The sequence below is a fragment of the Centruroides sculpturatus genome, unplaced genomic scaffold (genome assembly GCF_000671375.1).
Source record: "Centruroides sculpturatus isolate CEXI.00-Female unplaced genomic scaffold, Cexi_2.0 scaffold89, whole genome shotgun sequence".
In the NCBI taxonomy this organism is placed as follows: Eukaryota; Metazoa; Arthropoda; class Arachnida; order Scorpiones; family Buthidae; genus Centruroides; species Centruroides sculpturatus.
In genome coordinates this window covers 947450-966761 of record NW_019384460.1, presented here as the reverse complement: position 1 = coordinate 966761, position 19312 = coordinate 947450, and the positions used below count along the sequence as shown (strand labels likewise).

The following is a 19312-nucleotide window of genomic DNA, read 5'->3' as shown; positions in this document are numbered from 1 at the left end:
ATTTAACCTCATTAAGCACTCAAGGATTAAATAATAAAAAATATAAATTTTAAAAACAGGAAAGTGTTGATATTTATAAAAGAAAAAGGATGATTTTAATTAAGAAACATTAAAGAAACATTCAGATTTTTTTTTACTTTAAATAAGAAAATATAGAAAATGATATAATACATATAGGCCTGTCATATAAAAATATATAAGTATCATTCATAATTCAACATATACAAGATATCCTTTTGTATAGAAACTTTACTTGTAATCTAAATGACATATAGCACTAAATATATATATATAAAACAAAACTTTAATTTTAAATTTAAGAATTTATTCAAATATCTTCAAAATAGAATGAATTTTACTAATAAAAACACAAAATCTGCAGTCGTTATTAGGGTGTAATTCAAAATTGCCAGCTGCTAATTACGCAAAAGAAACTGTATATATTTTTACGTTATCGTAAAAAGAAGAGTTTAAATTAAGAAAAATTTATATAATAAGCACCGCTATTGAATTTTTAACTCAACGTAAGCAATACATACCTTTATTTGCAACTTTATTTATATTATAAAACACTAAATATATAAAAAGTTTGATTTTTTAAACCAGAAACCATACAATTCTAATTCAAATATATATGACTCGCAATCATCATTTTTGAGTTTTTAACCGAAATATCACTGAAATTTCTGTGTATATATTCTATTAAATACACATAATAATTTTAACTTCAAATCATATTTATTCAATTAATAAATATAAGAATTTCTTAAATTTTTAATGTGTTCCTTCACACACAAACTATTTATATTGTAAATGATAAATAATGCATTAAATATAAGAAAAAACAAGTTAAATTCACACCAAAAATGATCAAAATAATTCCAAAATACATCATATATATTACTGTTAAATATATAGGATTTTCAGTTGTTACTCAGGTGTAATACTAAACCACCAGCTGGTAATTACAGGAGAGAAAAAAAATGTATTTATTATTATTTTTTTACCTTATCGTAATCCTTGACATCATCAACTAAACAATATTTCACATCTTTAAAAAGATCAGGCTTGACTTGAATCTCTGCAGACATGACGAGAACATATATTTAGAGATAACTCTAAATATTATTCTACTGTAGAGATTATAATAAGTGCAATCATACAATGAATATTATCCACTTGATAATTAACGAATAAATGATGTAAAATTGATGGCATCAATACCGTTCGTATCCTCGACGTTTACATTACTACGTTCTACGCTTCTAAACGATAATTTCGTCTCCATTGTTTAACTATGACAATTTAATTTAATCGTAAAAATCAACCATGTGACATTCTCCCGCCATTTTCGGATGGCGGGAAAGATGGCGCATGCATGTTCGCGCGTGAAAGCACGTGAACGGGAAAGATGTCGTCATTTCCGGTTATGCCGACATCTAAACATTGAATTTTTCTGTATGTTTTGATACAGGTCGAAGGGGTTGCTTGCTCGATGCCGTCCAAAGTATCTCCACCCCCCAACAATGAGGAATTTAACAGATTAGACAGGGTAAAACGGTTTAAAAACTCCATCATTTTTATTATTTCTTCTCTATGCGGTGATTATTGCACAATTATTATTGCATAAAGTTGCTTTTAGCTTCATTTAATCATACATTGTCGTCATATTTACAGTCATATTCATATATTTACATTATCAAAGTAACTGAAAAATGCTTCTATCAAGTAATTAATCAATTTCATGCTCCACGTGTTGATGAATTTTTATCTTAAAAATGCTAAATTTAAGCTTCTAAAATGTATATTTATGTTTCGTTTCAATATTCTCTTCTGAAAAATGAGTGAGGAGTTCTGTGTGTGCGTGTCCCCAGTTCTTCACTTTTTCCTTGTGAAAGTTGGCACCCGAGTTTCCATTCCCTCTGCTTTCCACCCTGTGGACCGTTTTGCAAATCCATTGTGGGTATGGCCGAACCCAGTACTGGGCGGTAGGACGGCGAGGGATGGATGCTGGACGTATCTGGAACGGATAGCCGTGAAAAATTCCTGTGGTTACTTGCCCGGATTCTATTCCTAGTCCGGTGGTATGCTGCTTTAATTGCCTTGATCGTCCTGCTGTCTCGTCATCATTATCGCCGTAATCATCAAGAGAAGGAAATTTTTTAATAAAATTTCTTTTGCGCATTACTTTTTTCTGTGCCATGTTTGGAACTTTTACTCTGAAAGTTGGCGACCTTATTTTCTGCTTTAAATTCTACTTAATAATTAATCTAAATTAATTATTTTAATGACAGATTTAAATTGTGAATTGATAAGAAATTATATCATTTATTTTTCCATATTCGAAAGTTCTGATATACATTTTCTAAATTGTGATTTACTGCCTTAACTAAAAATCGATATGAATTTATTTTTTATTTATTGGTTTTAAGTTTTTAGTATACTTTACATGTTAATTTTCTTATAATTTAAAATATAATAATGTTGTTTTAGACTGAAAATCTCAAATTTTATTAAAATTCAAGTACTTTTGAGTGTTGCTGGCTCGTCTTTGGAGCTTGAAGGCATTCGGTTTTTAAATATTTTCATTCCAATTTCGAGTTTTGATTGAAGTTTACACGTTATATTTTAAATAAATACTGAATAAAATTAATTACTAAGGTAACATTAACTTAAATACTGAATATTCATTATATATTAAGTATTTAAAACTTTGAATATTAATAGCCTCATACATCGCCTTCATCTCCTTTCTGTTTGTTTCTGAATGACATAAATATTATCAGCATATAAATATGAGATAGGAAACAAAATCAAATTAAACATTTTAATTTTGTTTATTTGTTTTTATTTAAAGAAATTTGGCCTTAATCTATTCAAAAACATATATCTCAGCAACAATGCTAATGCTTTATTTTGCCATTTATTTCATTTTTCGTTTCGATTTTGTTATTGATTGATGCCAGATTTAGTAAATATATATGTATATTGTCTTTGTATTTTGCTGAGTTTTTCATTACGTAAATTAATAATTTATATATTCATCTTTTCTTGAAGTTCTCTGAAAATTTGCATTAAGTTGGCCAAAAGCAATTAGCAAAAATAAGTTCTTTAATGTCTTTAAGACAATTTTCTTTCTTTAATGATTTAATAGCATTTGCCAATTCCATTAAATTTAATATATGATGGAATGTAGAGATAATTTTATATATTTTTAGAACTTACATTAACTTGTGACAATCAATTATTTCAAATACAATCTATTATCTCTTTCTCCAGTATTATTCGTCATACTTTTTATGGAGTAACTGGTTTTTTCCTGATTGTTTCATGGTTTATATATTAATATAATATCATGGATATTTAGCTTCATTTTATGAATAGATGTGTCTTTCTGTTGCCTAATAGAGTTATGCAATAGTTAACAGCAACAGGAATTCCATCTAGTCTTATCTATCTTTCCATAGTGCTGAAATTTTAGTATATAAAGGTGATGGTAGACCTACATGGCGCATTTGATATTACATAATGTAAGCGCATTGAATATTAGTCTCTTACATGCTTACAGGCATCATGGGTTTGAATGTAATATGAACTTTCCATTGGGTACTGAAATTGAGGAGTTCTATTATAAGGTATCATACGGAAGTTAAATTTTGATGTTTTTGGGAATTCTCAAAATTCTGTTCTTTTTCCTTTAGGTTTGTTATGAAGTTATTGAAGTTTAAATGTTAAATACAATCGAGTAAACAAATTTAATGCCAAAAGACGGTATGTTTTTTCTCTGTATACTGTATTTGACATCGTATATGAATATATAAATTTTTACTTGTACAGTAGTATGATGGACGTAAGAATCTTATTTCGTGAAACAAATACTTTTAAAAATTATTAAAATTTAAGCAAAAAGATTTGATTTTAATACAATTACAGTAGTCTAATCTATTTTTCATAGGAATTTATCTAATAATAGAGATGACAATGACACACCCTTGTCGTGAAAGGTCTTCAATCGTACGAGTGGAATTAGACAATGACAAATATCTACATTCCATCCTTTTTATGAGATTTTTACCTATTACTTTTACAATATCCTTTATTTAACTGTAAAAGATTGTCAAGTTCTTATAGTTTCAATAAATAGTCAATATATAAAATATTATCAATATTTTACATGTTTTATAGTTTTCGTGTGTCTTTTTTCATTAAAAAAATTGTTTTGATAACTAAAAATAAATTATTACTTTTAATACAAGTTTTTCTAATCAAAAAATGATTTATGAAAACTTTTTTTTTCCAGTGTTTAAATATTTAATGTTTTTGAGTCAACGAACTCATCAAATAAAGCATAGGCAATCAGAAATTCTCGAATTATTATATAAAATTTTATAAGCTTGTTTCTTTCAGGCTCTTATTTTATATATTTTTAAAAATTTTCTGCATTTTTTTTTTAATTTATAAATTTAAATTCATTATTAGAACAAAAATTAATTGGAAAAAGTAATTTTTTTTTCAGTTTTTATATTTTTATTGTTTATATTTAAAGCTTTAATAGATGAGAATTTTTTTATTCAGATAAATCTTTTTATTATTTTAATTAGTTTTTAATTTGTTACAATTACTTAATAATATAAAACATTTTAAATTAAACACGTTATTGATTTAATATTGTAATGAAATGTTTTTTTTTTTTTTTTTCTTTGTCCACTCGTGTCTCATTGACTTTCATGACAACCTTTGTTTTCTTTTGAAAACAAAGAATCCTGGGAAGTTGTTTGCCTGGATTCTTTCTATCCCCAACCATCCAGTCACCCCATTGTGAGTCTGGCTGAACCCATATGACACAATATGTTGGGCTGTTCTTCCCGTTGAAGGCTTTTGTATTTTTTGATGACCAGTTGGTATCATTGTTTTAAAAGTATAAATTATTTATACTTTGGTAAATATTATCTTGGAAGTATCTAGAATTTAAAACAAAAGAAACTGAAGTGTCTAGCCTGGAAGTGACAAATAATATTTAAGAATCTAGTGAAAGATACTTAAGTCTCAACTACGAAGAAGAATTATTTTTTTCCTTGCTTTTGTAGACAGGAATTGGATAGAATAACAGCAGTTATGTACGGCCCTGGGTGAAATTGGAGAGATACTAGCATTTTTAACTCAGTTAATGGGCTGTCAGTAAATGGATTATCTAGATGCAGATAGATATGTTGAATGTGAGTGGTAGTTAAGGAGGAGTGTTTTACATCAATTACTGCTTTTGTATAGTATTTCCCATTGTTGTTTACTAAGTTCCATCTTCCTTCTTAACTGACACTGGCATTCCAGTTCATGCCAGTAGATGTCCGTGCCTGAAGGTGGCCTGTTAACCAGGTCAAAAATATTAGCATCTTTTCAGCATTTACCCACTGTTAAAGATGCATTGGTTAATTTAGTAGTCTTCTTCTAATTTTGCAATCAAGCAGTCTTGCTATTCCAGGCTATCTATATAATCCTAGCTTAATAGTATTAATGTCATAATTTCTGTTACATACATTTCTAATCTGCTGCAAAACAGATGATAGATTCTAATCTTCCATCTGTTTTGCAGCAGGTAAAGCAAACCTTTTTGTACAATTTTATTATAATTTCATGCAAGGCTTTAAACTGTCATTCTTTAATTGGTTACCTCCCCCATTGAATTTCTTCTATGATCCCAGAATGTATATCACGGACTTTACTATGCCTTTCAATAAGACACTAATGCCTATATCTTTTTTATGTAGCCATAAAAGAGAGGAGTCCTGTCTACTGAGAGGCACCTCTGATATATACAATATATTTTAATATAATATAATTTTGTTTTTCTATTCAATAGTTATTCATTTATAATAATGAATCTTTGTCTTTTTAGCAATGGAGACCTGTTTTTGAAAAGGTAAACTATTATTTAAATAATAATGTAATATAGAATATATTCTAAATGTAGAAGAATTGCATTTGTTAAAATCTTATAGGCTTAAAAAGTTATTTAATATCATTTAGTATAAGTAAATAGTTTATTACAATTATAACTCTTTTCTTAATGTTTTTCAGTATGATACGGATGAAGATGGGTTAATAGCACTCGACGAATTAAAACTTTATCTACAAAATGTAAACACTGCAATCAAATCGGATTTCCCACCAGAAGTGATAGAAGAAATAATCGAGCGTGCCGACTGGGACAAAAATCGTCACTTGAGTTATTATGAATTCCTTAAAATGGTAAAATTTAATCTTCTAAAATAGTAAAATTAATTTCATATCAAATAAATTTTAAGAACTTTGATCGATAATATGTGTAGAGTAGAGAGTAGAGAGTTGAATCAAGAAATATATTGCAAATTACATAGATTAAGTTACTCTAAAAATAAGTGGATCTGTGAGGTCACCTATACATGGTGGACATGACCACCAGGGTAGATGATTGTCTGATTGTGAACTGCAATGGCACTTTTGTCCATTATAAGGCTATATAAGGCTATAGAATGGGTGGTGATCCTAAGAAATTCATGTCCAAATTGGCACTTAAGGAGAAATCATCTGGCATATAACATATCATACAGTTTTGGTTTATCATCTGTGTTTTTCAATCAGCCTCTTTACATTTATTCTAATTAAAGCATACTCATTTAATTTCTTTAACCATTGTTATTTGAAGTCTAAAACTTTGGTACACATCAAAATTTTTAAAGGCAAGTATGCTTATTATATGGCATTTGTATTCAAAATGGTTTGCCATCCCTACTATAGAATTGTTTTTCTTCTAGTGCAATTAGTAGGCAACTATCAGAGACAAATGTGTATGCACAGTGATCAATACACATCTTACCATTAACATCCTAACATCAACAGCTTTGTTTGCAATGGTGCCATGACAAAGAAGTATGGATTACTATAGACTGGCAACATATTGTCTTTAGCAACAAATACCAGCTCTATTTGGTATGGACAACCATTGTGTTAGTGTGGAGAACCACTGGTGAATGTATCAATCTTACTTTTACTGTTGACAGTGTACTACTGCCTACTGTGGAGTGCTAGTCTGGGGAGCCATCACATATGACCATTGGTCACTTCTATCAGTAATGTGGGGGAAATTGACAGCACAGCAGTACATTTAGGAAATCTTTGTGTTGTCTTCCATGGTAGACTTCAAGCAGTCATTTTCCATCAAGATAATAATTTAGTCAAACACTGCTATGATTTTCCAGAAATGTCTTCATTATATTGCCATACTTTGTTGATCTATCTGATTTACAGATTTCTGTATAATGTATATCAGAGTTATATATTATAGAGGAGGATTAAACCTATGAGGACTTGGCACTGTGAGCTACTGTGCCAAAATACTCTTTTGTTTTATATTATGAGAAACACTTATATCCTGAAAATTTATTTCTTAAGCCCAGAGTAAGTAAATGTTCAAGATATAAGTGTTTCTTGTTAAGCATTGTCATTTTAAGACATTGCCAAGTATATACCTTTCAAACAAACTTTTTACTTTGTTTTCTTGTATTTATAAATAACAATTTTTGTTTTTTACCAATATACGTAATGCCGTTAGGCAAGAGATTATCACCATTCCACATAGCACGTAGACAACCATTAAAATATATTTGAACAAATCCTATCACATTACTAAATTATTTTTATTTTTCTCACAAGCTAAAACAGAGTATTAAAAAAATAATCAGTGATTTTCTTTTTTCTAATTTAGGTTGTGATTTTTTTTTTTCAGGTTCATGCTGCTCAGATGTATTCAAACAGACCATATTTTCACAAATTACTGAAATTTGCTACAAAAACTGTTGTACCACATTCCCAACAAGCAACTGTCCTAAGAAATTACATACAGTATTATAATTGTATGCCACCTCCATTATTTATGATATTTATTACTCTTATTGAGGTATTGTTATTGATTACTTATAACAAAATGGAAATTTATTTTAAAAAATAAATAAAATATGTTTAATTATTTTTCAGATTGCAGTATTTATATATTATTGTGTAGATATGAAAGAGTTAAGTTCTGTTGGTCCAGTTCCAATTGATAGTATATTAATTTATAATCCGAGACGAAGATACCAAGCTTGGCGTTACTTGACATACATGCTAATTCATGCAGGGTAAGCAACTTTTCACAGAAGAATTTTGAACTTAACATAATATGCAAGAGTGATTCAACTTCTCTCTGGAATTTCAGTAATTGTAATGGAACTTTACCTGTTGTATAGACTCAATTTATGTTTCTTCCTCTAGATACTCTCCTCCACATGTTGACACCTCTTCCTTCATTTGGCAATGATACTATGCCTGCAATATAGAAGACTTTCAACTGGTGTTGGAGTCACTACATCACAAACTCTGACTTCAGAGGGCTTGTTAAGAAGAAGCAAGACTTAAGTATTTTGGGTGAATCTTCTGTGTTCCAAAGCTTCTTTTAAAGAGCCAAACGGGTGATTATTGCATGGTGATAGATCCCAGACAATATGTCCCTCACCACCCGGTCACTCCATTGTGGGTCTCGCCAAACCCATAATCGGTCTGAAAGAGTAAAACAAAAGAAGATCCCAGACAATACACATAGCAATCCAGAATTTTTAACTAAGTGTATTGATCATGTCCACTCTGTTCTAGTCATTCTCCAACATCAGCCAAAAGACTTCTATTTTGCAGGCATAGTATCAGTGTCAAAACAATGGCAGAAATGTCATTGTGTGGAAAGAGAGTACTTAGAAAAAAGAAACATACATTGGAACTATGCAACACATACAGTTTCATTCCATTATTGAAATTCCAGATAGAAGTTTAACTGCCTTTGTATGTTTATAGAAGCCTTCTAAAGTAAATTTTTCTCAAATTGCAATTAACAATTTGTTAAAAGTTTAAAGTACCTTAGAAAATGGTTGAAAATTTCTTTAAAAAATCCATTAGAACTATCAGTTAAATTTATAAATGTATACTATGTATTTATTTAATGTGAAGTACAGTCTAATTTTGTTTAATAGTTTATTTTCATATGATTAATAATTAACAAATTTTTTCAATTATACTGAGACATATTACAACTCCTTGATAATATAAGTATGTACACAATATAATAAATTTTAACAGATTAAGAATTCTCTGTTTGTCATTAAAGTTCACCAAACTTAGATGTTTCATCTTGAGATGAAGTGTATAAGTTTTGAAAATCTCAATGTCAAATAAACAGTTTTAGTCTGTTAAAATTTGCTTCACTTGTTTTTAAAGTGATATTCTTCTAACATTCTTTTTTACAAAGTAAATGCTGCATTCTGCTGTCAGATATTGGCAATCAATCAACTAAAAAGTGATGGAAATAAAGCCAAGTGTTTATTTATAACTCACATTTGAGTTCGAAGTCCAATCAATTAACTGTTAAATTAAAACTTATCAATTTAGGGCTTATGATTGTCTAGCAATATAGACTGGACCATTACTTTGACAAACTGGTTTCATAGCTAGGCAATTTATTCACTTTTATTGTTCCAGAATACAACTTTTGACAACTGACCTGTTATTTACTATTAATTGCTATTTTGACAGATTTTGTCTTCAATTTTAATTTTACCAAATTATCATCCAATGATAAAAATTGAAAATATAGGTGATGGCCAGTTTCTATCTGCTATTGTCAGTATGAGTCTGATGTCAACTTAGTTTCTTCCTCCTTGGGACTTCCAGGAAGTTTGCACCAGTGTGCTTGCCATCCTATTCTCTTTTCTAATTGATCCACAAGTATGGAGGGCTGTATATCCTTTAATATACCTTCAAGATGCACTCTTGAAAACTAATGAAAAGTCCAGTTTTAAGATCTTTGAAACAGGACTTTTTCATTATTTGCTGGGATTATTCCCTGCTTTGATTTACAGAATACACTTGCCTCCTGAATGTTCTACTTTACTGCCAGTAGTCAGATGCTTATGTTTGAGGAAAGTGATAAGATTTGCTGAGAGTAGAAGGCATACAATTAGACCTAATGTAAAGTTGCAAGTAATATGTTCTTCCCAACATGTACTATATGGAAACATCATTTGACAGTGTGCTGCAGTAGTGAGAATAACATTTCTGTGTCAATAAACTGTCACATGGTTCTGTTAAAGTGAAAACCAACCTTTACACAAATTCATCTAAGTCGGAGATTGTAATATTAAAAAGTCTGGAAAACAATAGTAATTCTTGCTTATATTCTATTATTTATTACTTTATTATTACTTTATTATTTAAAATAATAATAAATAAATTAATTAATGTTATATTTTGGATAAATTTTCATTGTGACTACATTTATGATAATATTTTCCTTTTTAATTTATACTTCTAATTTATTTAGGATTAATAAAAATTTTGTACATAAGTTTGTGTTATTTATATATAGAGAGTATTTAAATAATTGTATTTTTTCCTACAGTATTATACATATTTTATTCAACATATTAGTACAATTACTTTTGGGATTGCCATTAGAATTGGTGCACAAATGGTGGAGAGTTGGACTGGTATACTTACTAGGAGTTATAGCAGGTAATTTTTCACTCTAAGTTTGATTTATGGCTCTGAATATTTAAATCTTAAAATTCATAAACACTGTTTTTCAAAAATGTAATTTTTTAAATTATTATTTTCAAGCATTCATTTAATTTTTAGAATAAATGAAACTTATAAGAAAAAACATCTTACAATTATAATAATAACTTGCAAATTTAAGATATTTTAAGAGTTGCTCTACTACTCGTTTGGATCCATATAAAGAATTAGAATGAAGTTCTGAATATATAAAATTTAAATGAGTGAAGAACAAAACATTCTAAATTGTTCTGAAATGTGAATTGTACAAGTGGGAACAAAGTCTAAAGTACTTTAGCCTAAACAATCCATTGTGTGCTCCACAAGAAATTACTTTAGAAGTTTCATTACTTTAAAGAAATATGTCTCTGACAGGAAAAATGGCAGAAAGTACTCAAATGAAATGTCTGCCATTACATTCACAAATTAGATACAGAGAAGTCTGTTTAATGAGTGACAAAAGGTGAGGAGATTCAAAGTTTAAAACCTTTCCATCATTCTAATTTCATATTTTGATCTGAAGAAGGAGTAGAGCAATTCAAAGCAATGCTTAATTCAGCAAAAGAAGCAAATTTTTGTTTTTGTAATTCTAATTTTTGAGAACTTTTATGATTTCTGAATCTCAATGATGCTAATTTTATATGAAATTATTTCAGATAACTCAAAATTTCGATAGTGAAATTAGTTCGATTGAGACATTATGAATATTTTCCCTAAAGATTTTAATTAATATATCAATTAAAAGAAATTTTGTTAGTTAAGTTTTTCAAGATCACGTTAATCAGTCTTTACATTCAGTAGTATTGAAATTTTGATATCTGAAAGCAATGAGATGCTCACATGGAATGTTTGATAATATGCGCACACAAGCATGTTGTATACAATATTCTTTCTTATAATCCCGAGACTAGTGACTTTTTTTTTATCATGTCTCTTTTCCAATTATTTGTATTTAACAGAGACAAAGACCTCTAATCAACTCCTTTATTATTTTTATTTAGCAATGCATTTCAGATTGAGATAACTTTTTTCAATCCCTCTTCAGGTTATAAATTTTAAAAAAAGGATACATTAATATATCTCTTTTTAAAAAATTTAGTATTAGGTACAAAATTAATTAAATATAAAATGTGATGATAATTCAGAAAATATAAATAAACTAAATATTCCAGCAGTGGTTTACAGATTAAATTGTACTTGTAAAGAAAAAGTATATAATATAGGAGAGACTGAAAGACCATTTGAAGCATGATGGAAAAATCTTTCATAGAGAAAAAGATTTATATTTGAGAAGATTTAAAGAACATGTCACAATAATTTTTTGTAATATTAGTGTTAATTTAAATAATGGAATGGAGATTGATGATGTCATCATAAACCATAAGAGTTACGGTAAATGCAAAGTAGAATAGCAAGATATCAAAACTATTGGATTCGTGTATTGTGAGGTTTGTCACAAAGTTCACTCTAACTTCAGCACCAGAACAAAATCCTCACTTCCCTAAATCTGTTACTGGCATGTAATGCGTATAAGAAATATACAGAGGGTGACAAATGTTTTCAAACTATCTTGCAGTTCTTCCTCAGGTCAACTAGCTTAGGGATGCTTCCGAATGGTGCATGTGGAATTCGACGGGATCTCTTATACACGATACACGCCAGTAACAGGTTCAGGGAAGTGGGGTGAGGTTTGTCTTTTGTTAAATCATGGTTTAATTTTTTAGAAAGAGTTATTAATGTATCCTGAGAAGGGATTGAAAAATTATCTCAATTCAAAATGCTCAATTCTAAATAAAGGCAATAAGAGTTGATTAGAAGTCTTGCTCTCTGTTCAGTATGGCTAGTCAGAGAAGAGACATGATAAAAGTCACTAATCTCAGGATTATAAGAAAGAATATTTCATATAATGTTATATCCATTTCCATTTTTAACAATTTTAGCAAACTTTTTATGGAATAAGCACAGTGGTTGCTAGTGTTTTATCTGCTTATTTGCAATGAGATACATTTGAATGTACAGTACAACCTGAGCCTTCAATAGAAGATTCATGTTGTGTTGTATGTTTAAACGTCGCACTCGTGTTGCATGTTTTTCAAGTAATACTGAAGTTTCTGTATTATGTGATAATGCAGAAACTTCAAAATTACTAGGTAATTATGACTAGGTTTCCACATCTTAACTATAAAATTATTATATTTCTACTAATGATTTCTTCTCTTTAGGATCCCTTGGATCATCAATTACAGATCCAAATACATTTTTGGCAGGTGCCTCTGGAGGTGTCTATGCATTAATAGCAGCACATCTAGCTAACGTGATTATTGTAAGTTACGGAATTCAAAATAGTTAGAGTGAAAATAAATTTAACATAAATTTATAACATTAATTTTTTTCCATGTAGAATTTTAAAGAAATGGAATTTGGTTGGTTGAGATTAGTAGTTCTGTTTGTTTTTGCTGCAACTGACATAGGAGCAGCAATATACGGTCGCTACGCACAGGGCGATCATCATCAAACAAGTTACGCGGCACATCTTACAGGCGCCTTGGGCGGTCTTCTCGTCGGTCTTGTCGTACTTCGCAATATTAGAGTATACAAGTGGGAAAAAATATTAGGTTGGGTAATGTTGGGTCTGTTTTGCCTACTGATTTTACTCGGCATTCTTTTCAACATTCTTTGTCCGAATTACTTTCCAGAACCTGATTAAAACACTAAAATGTCTTGTACAGTAAATTTTTTTCTGGTATAATTTATAAAATCATTAACAAGAGAGTTAATATTAAGTGAAATTTTTTCAAAATTGATATAATTCACTGAATTAATTTCCAACACTTGGTTATTTGTTAAGTTAAAAAACAAAAGTTTGGTAAATGTCAATATTTTATAAGTTATGTGAGACTTAAAAAGTCTATTATATATATAAAGGATGGCCCAAATATCAGTTAACTGCTTAAACACTAAATCTTATTCAAATACTTGACTAAATTTTTTTTTTACCATTTTATATAAGAAAAGTACGTTTTAATTTCAGTTTGATTTGTATTCACAAGTGTACTAGAATTGAAAAAATAACATATAAAGTTAACTGACTTTTGGGGTATTCTATACACATATGCAATATACTTCATAATAGTATTTACCGAATATAGAATAAGTACAAATTGACGTTTTAAGTATTGTTTATAGCAAAATTACAGTTGTATCAGTTAATAAGTTCATCATATTCGGTACGATATTCACTCCTAAATTGTGAATTAATTTATTTACGAAACAAAATTTTTAGCTGTAATAATAAACATGAAAAATTTAATCATCGTCCTGATTTTTGATATAATTTTTTATTCCATGTGATACAAAATCAAGGTACAAATTTTTGATTACCATCAAAGGTACCATTTTTATAAAGTATTAAAATAGATACACATATGAAAATTAGACATTTTAATGATGAATTTTTAATAGTACTTTATTAAAACTCCTTGCTATTAAACGTTATAACCATCTTCTTGGCTAAAGAAGTCTTAGATACGTAACAGACAAATGTTTTTGAGTCTTCTTGGCTTCGGATTCTTCATAAATCTCTTGGCTATGGATCCTTTTGCGGATGAAAACTCTCATTAATATGGAGAGATCAAAGTAGAACTCTGAGAAAGTGATGCTGAGTCAGACTTGGCAATACCATGATTTGGCAGTGCAGCAAACACAGTGGACACTGGGCATTGTCAAGTCTAATTTTCAGTATTGCCAAACTTCTTATGCTATCTTATGAAATCTACTTTCGTCTGATCATCTAGTATTTATCCATTATTGAATATAAGACTCCTTTAGCAATGAAGTTAATTATAACATAAGTATTATTTCATTGCTTACATCCATAGCTAGAATTTCAGTGATATTTTTTTTTTTATCAGTATGAAAGCAGAATGACATATCATTTTTATGGCAGAAATCTGCCAAATCACTTCATCAGTATCAAAAAGTTTGTTTAATTATATTGAGTCTGTCATTAGATGATTTTATGCATTATTTGTAATTCTTAGCTTAAGTGCATTAACTCAATGATATATAAAATAAGAAGCTATAAATACTATTGTTTTAGTATATAATAATAAGTTTATTAGGCATTTTAAAAATGATTTTCGTCTCACTTCAAAAGCATATACTTAAAAATTAGATTTTGATTGTTTTTTTCCTTATTTTCCACTTGAATCATTTCTGCTTAAAGTAGAATAAATAAAAATTTCTTAAGACATTTGTTTAAATATGTATAATTTCATAAAGATTGGATGTTTGTAAGCTTTCTAAAATAATGTAACTAGCACTTAAACTTTAACATTACACTTAAACTTTACAACAATACACAGAAATGTAGCCCCGTGAGTTTCGTGGTAGGAAATTTTACACACTAAACCAACGGTCCCCAACCTTTTTATCGCCGCGGACCGGTTAACGTTTGATAATTTTACCACGGCCAACTGAGGGGGGACGATGATTGTTTATATTTTAGATTGATTTAATTTAATAATTTTAATTTAATTGTATTTAAACATGCCTTCAAAATAAAATACAATTACACCAAAAAAATGAATATAACGTGATTTAACATTTTAACTCACTAGAACGCTAAATCAATGCGAACCCTGAGCTTGTTTCTTTGCAACGAGACGGTTCCATCTGAAGGTAATAGGAAACAATGACACCCGAAGTGTGTTTCTTATGTCCAGTTTATTCCGTTGTTCCGTCGTCCATTAAAAGTCGCACAAACCCGAGGAAATACACCATAATAAAATGGAAATAATTTAATGTTCCTTGGGCGGCCCAGTACCATTTGATCCAACGGACCGGTACCGGTCCGCGGCCCGGGGGTTGGGGACCACTGCACTAAACCATCCAAGTTCTCTGATTCCATCTTTCTTCTTCACAAATAAAATGCCTCTTGCCCCAGTTATCATATTTCTGGATTATCAACTTACAGAAGACAATAGCATTTTGCTTATAATGTTTGTTACTTGTGATGGAACTACATTCCTCCAATCAAATGAATAAGATATTTCATTGATCCTCTGGCAGGTCTGTCCAGCTACCCCACACTCATTTCTGGCTACATCCCTGAATACAGTAAATCCTTGCATTTATAGCACAATTACTTTATGGAAAATCATTGTTAAGCAAGCTGTTAACTTTTTTGTAAGATTAGACTTATAAATTAAGGCCATGTTCCTGGAAATAGAAATGTAGTAGTACATTTGTTACTACAGTATTAAAATTACACAAATGATTTTCTCTTTAGGGAACCATAATACATGCAAACACAAAGGTTTTTTTTTTTAATCCAATCTTGCATTTTTTGACAGTCAAATGGCCAAGCAGTTAAATTAAGGTGGCAGCCATCTCATATTGAATCTCATCCCTCGCAGCCTGACCAAATTCATAATCCATAATGAACTTGCTAAAAAGAGGCCCTTTTAGTGTTCGCAGAACAGAAAGAGTTAAAAAGAATTGGTTTTCTTTCTAACTTTTATCGTGTTAACCGAATAATCGTGACTTTACATATTTCATGACTATTGGCTTGAATCTAATCCATATCCTTGACTTATTTATAAGCAACATGGATCTGAACATTATTCCTTATCTCTCATTTATGTTGCCTAATTGTAGTTTCACTTATAATGGATGCAAGTTGTATAGCTAATAGTATGCTGAAACCTTAAAAATCAATCAGTTTAAATTTTGTTATGGTATAGGTAACATTTTGAGACAATATGCAGTAATAATATACAGTATAATTTGGTAAATAAGGCGACCTTCAAATAAGAAAAGGCCTGAATTATTAAAACATTTGTGATGAAGTTTTGGCCAGTAGTAGCAATCTTCAGTGTGATGATATATTGATGTTATAGTAAGATGCAAAATGCACAGATGAAAGAAAGTATGCTTTGTTAGCAAGCAGTCAATGTCTGTAAATGATAAAGATATGCAGTCCTCTCAAGACTTGTATATAATTTCTTTTATTTGAGGTTATTGGATGGGACATGAAACTTATATTGGCATTTTGCATAGAATATTAAGGTCATTGTTTTGGTTTATAAGTTACAATTCCTGGTTTAGATAGTAAGAAATTTTTTCACATAAACAAGTATCAGTAGTTGAATCTGAAATCTGTGCAGCTCATAATTCATATTTACTGTGATATTTTTGATACTTTCAATACAAAATTAAAGTATTGTGACAGTGATAGTAACTCACAGAATAATTGCAATATACTTTGTTTGAACATTGTAAAAATGTAATAGAAAATTATGACAATCTCTTTATAAAACTGAAAATTTCAGTAAATTTTAAACACTTTGTTATAAGCTTTTATAGAAAGTAAGAATATTTAAAATATACACACAGGCCCCTGTTGCATGATGCTGTTCTTAAAATTTACAGTTTGTATCAGACCCTCCTCCATTAGCATTTATTATTTCTAGTCTACTTATTTGGCAGATGTCCTTTCTGTTGCTAAATTCTCCCTCTTTTTTGTTAAGATAGAATTTAGATTTGAAATATTTCGAATCTAATAAACTTATAAAATAGAACATTAAAAAGAATGAAATTTAAAATACACAATAGAATTTTGTAATTTAAAGGACCGTCTTTGCACGTGGACATATAAAAGTGGAATCATTCAATTTTTATCTGTCCTTGACTGAGAATGGGTTGTTAGCTGGGATAAAATTTAAATATTATTGTTTCACCAATGTTTTTCATTGTTAAAGGTTCAGCACTTAATTCAGTTGTATTATAATCTGTTGTTTGCTTTTCACATCACACAATTAGATCAAACAATCATTTTAACTACTAAATGAATGTGCATTATGTAATTTATAAATTTTTTGTATTAAAATTATTCGATATTCATATTTTTAGCAAAGATCGACTATTCGTTTGACGTTTTTGCTAAAGTAAAAATTTTAAAGATGAGTTGCTTTAAAATTGGTTTGAACAATCAGTTTTTCGGATTTTACAAGGCTAACATTATATCGTTACCGAAAACAGACTCCTCCCTTTAAGAGTTTATTCACTTTACAGTTTTTCTATACAGATTTCTGACAAATTTTGACGAAAGTGAGATGAAATTAAGACTCCGACCATCAAAATTTTGTTTTTGTTTAAAAATTAGAATCTTTTGGCAGAAATTTTAAGTATGGGTCCACCACTGATTATCTGGCAACTGATCATCGTGGCACTTTCTTCAATCTGGACTAAATCTACAAGAAATATGGAAATTCCTGAAACTCCAATACAATTTACAGTCACTCATAAATCATATTGCACATAACGCACACTTTCTGTAACAGATTAAGTATGCAAGCCACTATGAAAAAATTCTCTTATAAACTGAAAAATTGCTTAAATTTATTTCAGAAATGTTGTTAAGAATATGTTACTTAATAACACAAATATATACTTTTAATTTTTCGCAATACAGAATGTATCTAGCAGTTTGTATGCTAGAGAAACAGGACGAGCATAATTAATGACCAAATGTATATTGTTACATGACCTTTATCAATCTGGGTTGTTATAAAATCAATGGTGTACCTGCGGTATGCTTAAAATACGTCAAGAGATAGCATCAGATTTTGGACATGCCTCAGATATTCACATAAGGATGGGTCAATAAATAAACGTCTGGGGCAACTATCCACTCTGTTGCTTTCAGCTGGTTATTTATTGATTCACATTTATATATAAAAGTAAATAATGTAAATTATCAGATTCTCTTTTGGACATATTTAATAAAAATTTCAGAAGAGAATAAAATTGCCTTAGTTTTTAATGCTTGATATATTAATAGTCATCTTCTACGCAGATAGAATAGCATACAAATTTAGAATGAATGTGCTCCATCCTCAGTTAACAAGTAGACATTTTCAAGTAGAATGGTTTCAAAACCATTTGTTTATTCAGTTAACTAGTCCAATGCAGGATAGAATGGATAACACACATTTTTAATGCCAAAATATGGATTTTTATAAGAGTGGATCAATAAATAACCAACACGGCTGATTATTTATTGATCCACTCTCGTAATTTAGTGACATTTTTACAATTTTATATTAATGTTATGATTTCTTTACTCTATATAAAATGATAATAAAATTATTATTATTTGATAAATCTTTATTATTTTTTAAATATATAAAAATTATATATTTTGTTATTTTGAAGTACTCCATAAACTCGGTTTTGTTTGTACTAATTTTATACGTAATAATTGTAATTAATTGCTAAATGAAATTAATATATTGTTTATGGTTGTGTTTACAGATATTTAATTTATTGTATTAGAAATTTTTATTTTGTAGCTAATTTTTATGTATTGATAAATACTAATTTGTTTTTTTTTTTATTTTAATTGGGCAATAAAAATTTTTATTTTCTATTGTTTGAGTCATTCTTTTAAATAGAACTTAATAAAATTTGCTTTATATTGATACATAAATAAAGGAGAACTACTTTTTCTGGAAGTAAAAATCTTTTTCATTAAATTCAACAGAGTTCTACATAAGTTAGAAAGTGTTTTGTCTTTGATCAAAGTTTAAAGCAATTGCATGACTACTAAACACAATCGCCCACCAGTGGCTAAGCAGTCTTCGTACGCTGAACACTGGGAGTTCGGAGGTGGGTTCGCGCCTCGCTTGGACAGGCT

General features: G+C 29.2%; 2 protein-coding genes across 2 annotated transcripts in view; one reads left to right on the top strand and one right to left on the bottom strand.

Moving 5' to 3' along the window:
* The window catches only part of LOC111620845 (PAX-interacting protein 1-like), a 47148-nt gene extending 45782 nt beyond the window's left edge, over positions 1-1366 (bottom strand). Inside the window, exon 1 of the mRNA XM_023362843.1 lies at positions 1008-1366. Coding sequence (XP_023218611.1) covers positions 1008-1091 — 84 coding nt within the window. The 5' untranslated portion in view covers positions 1092-1366. The remainder of the gene's footprint in view (positions 1-1007) is intronic.
* On the top strand, positions 1354-18961 carry LOC111620846 (rhomboid-related protein 2-like). Its single transcript, XM_023362844.1, has 8 exons — positions 1354-1552; positions 5894-5917; positions 6076-6246; positions 7763-7933; positions 8011-8153; positions 10460-10572; positions 12837-12937; positions 13016-18961. The coding sequence occupies exons 1-8, from the start codon at positions 1496-1498 to the stop codon at positions 13319-13321; spliced, it is 1086 nt and encodes a 361-aa protein (XP_023218612.1). The 5' UTR covers positions 1354-1495; the 3' UTR covers positions 13322-18961.
* Positions 18962-19312: the final 351 nt, after the last annotated feature.

Bases quoted from the DNA above. Each gene is read 5' to 3' on its own strand.
- LOC111620846 (XM_023362844.1), top strand. From the start codon at position 1,496: ATGCCGTCCAAAGTATCTCCACCCCCCAACAATGAGGAATTTAACAGA. The intron at 6,247-7,762 runs GTAAAATTTAAT...TTTTTTTTTCAG, and splicing joins ATTATGAATTCCTTAAAATG to GTTCATGCTGCTCAGATGTA. The intron at 7,934-8,010 runs GTATTGTTATTG...ATTATTTTTCAG, and splicing joins TATTTATTACTCTTATTGAG to ATTGCAGTATTTATATATTA.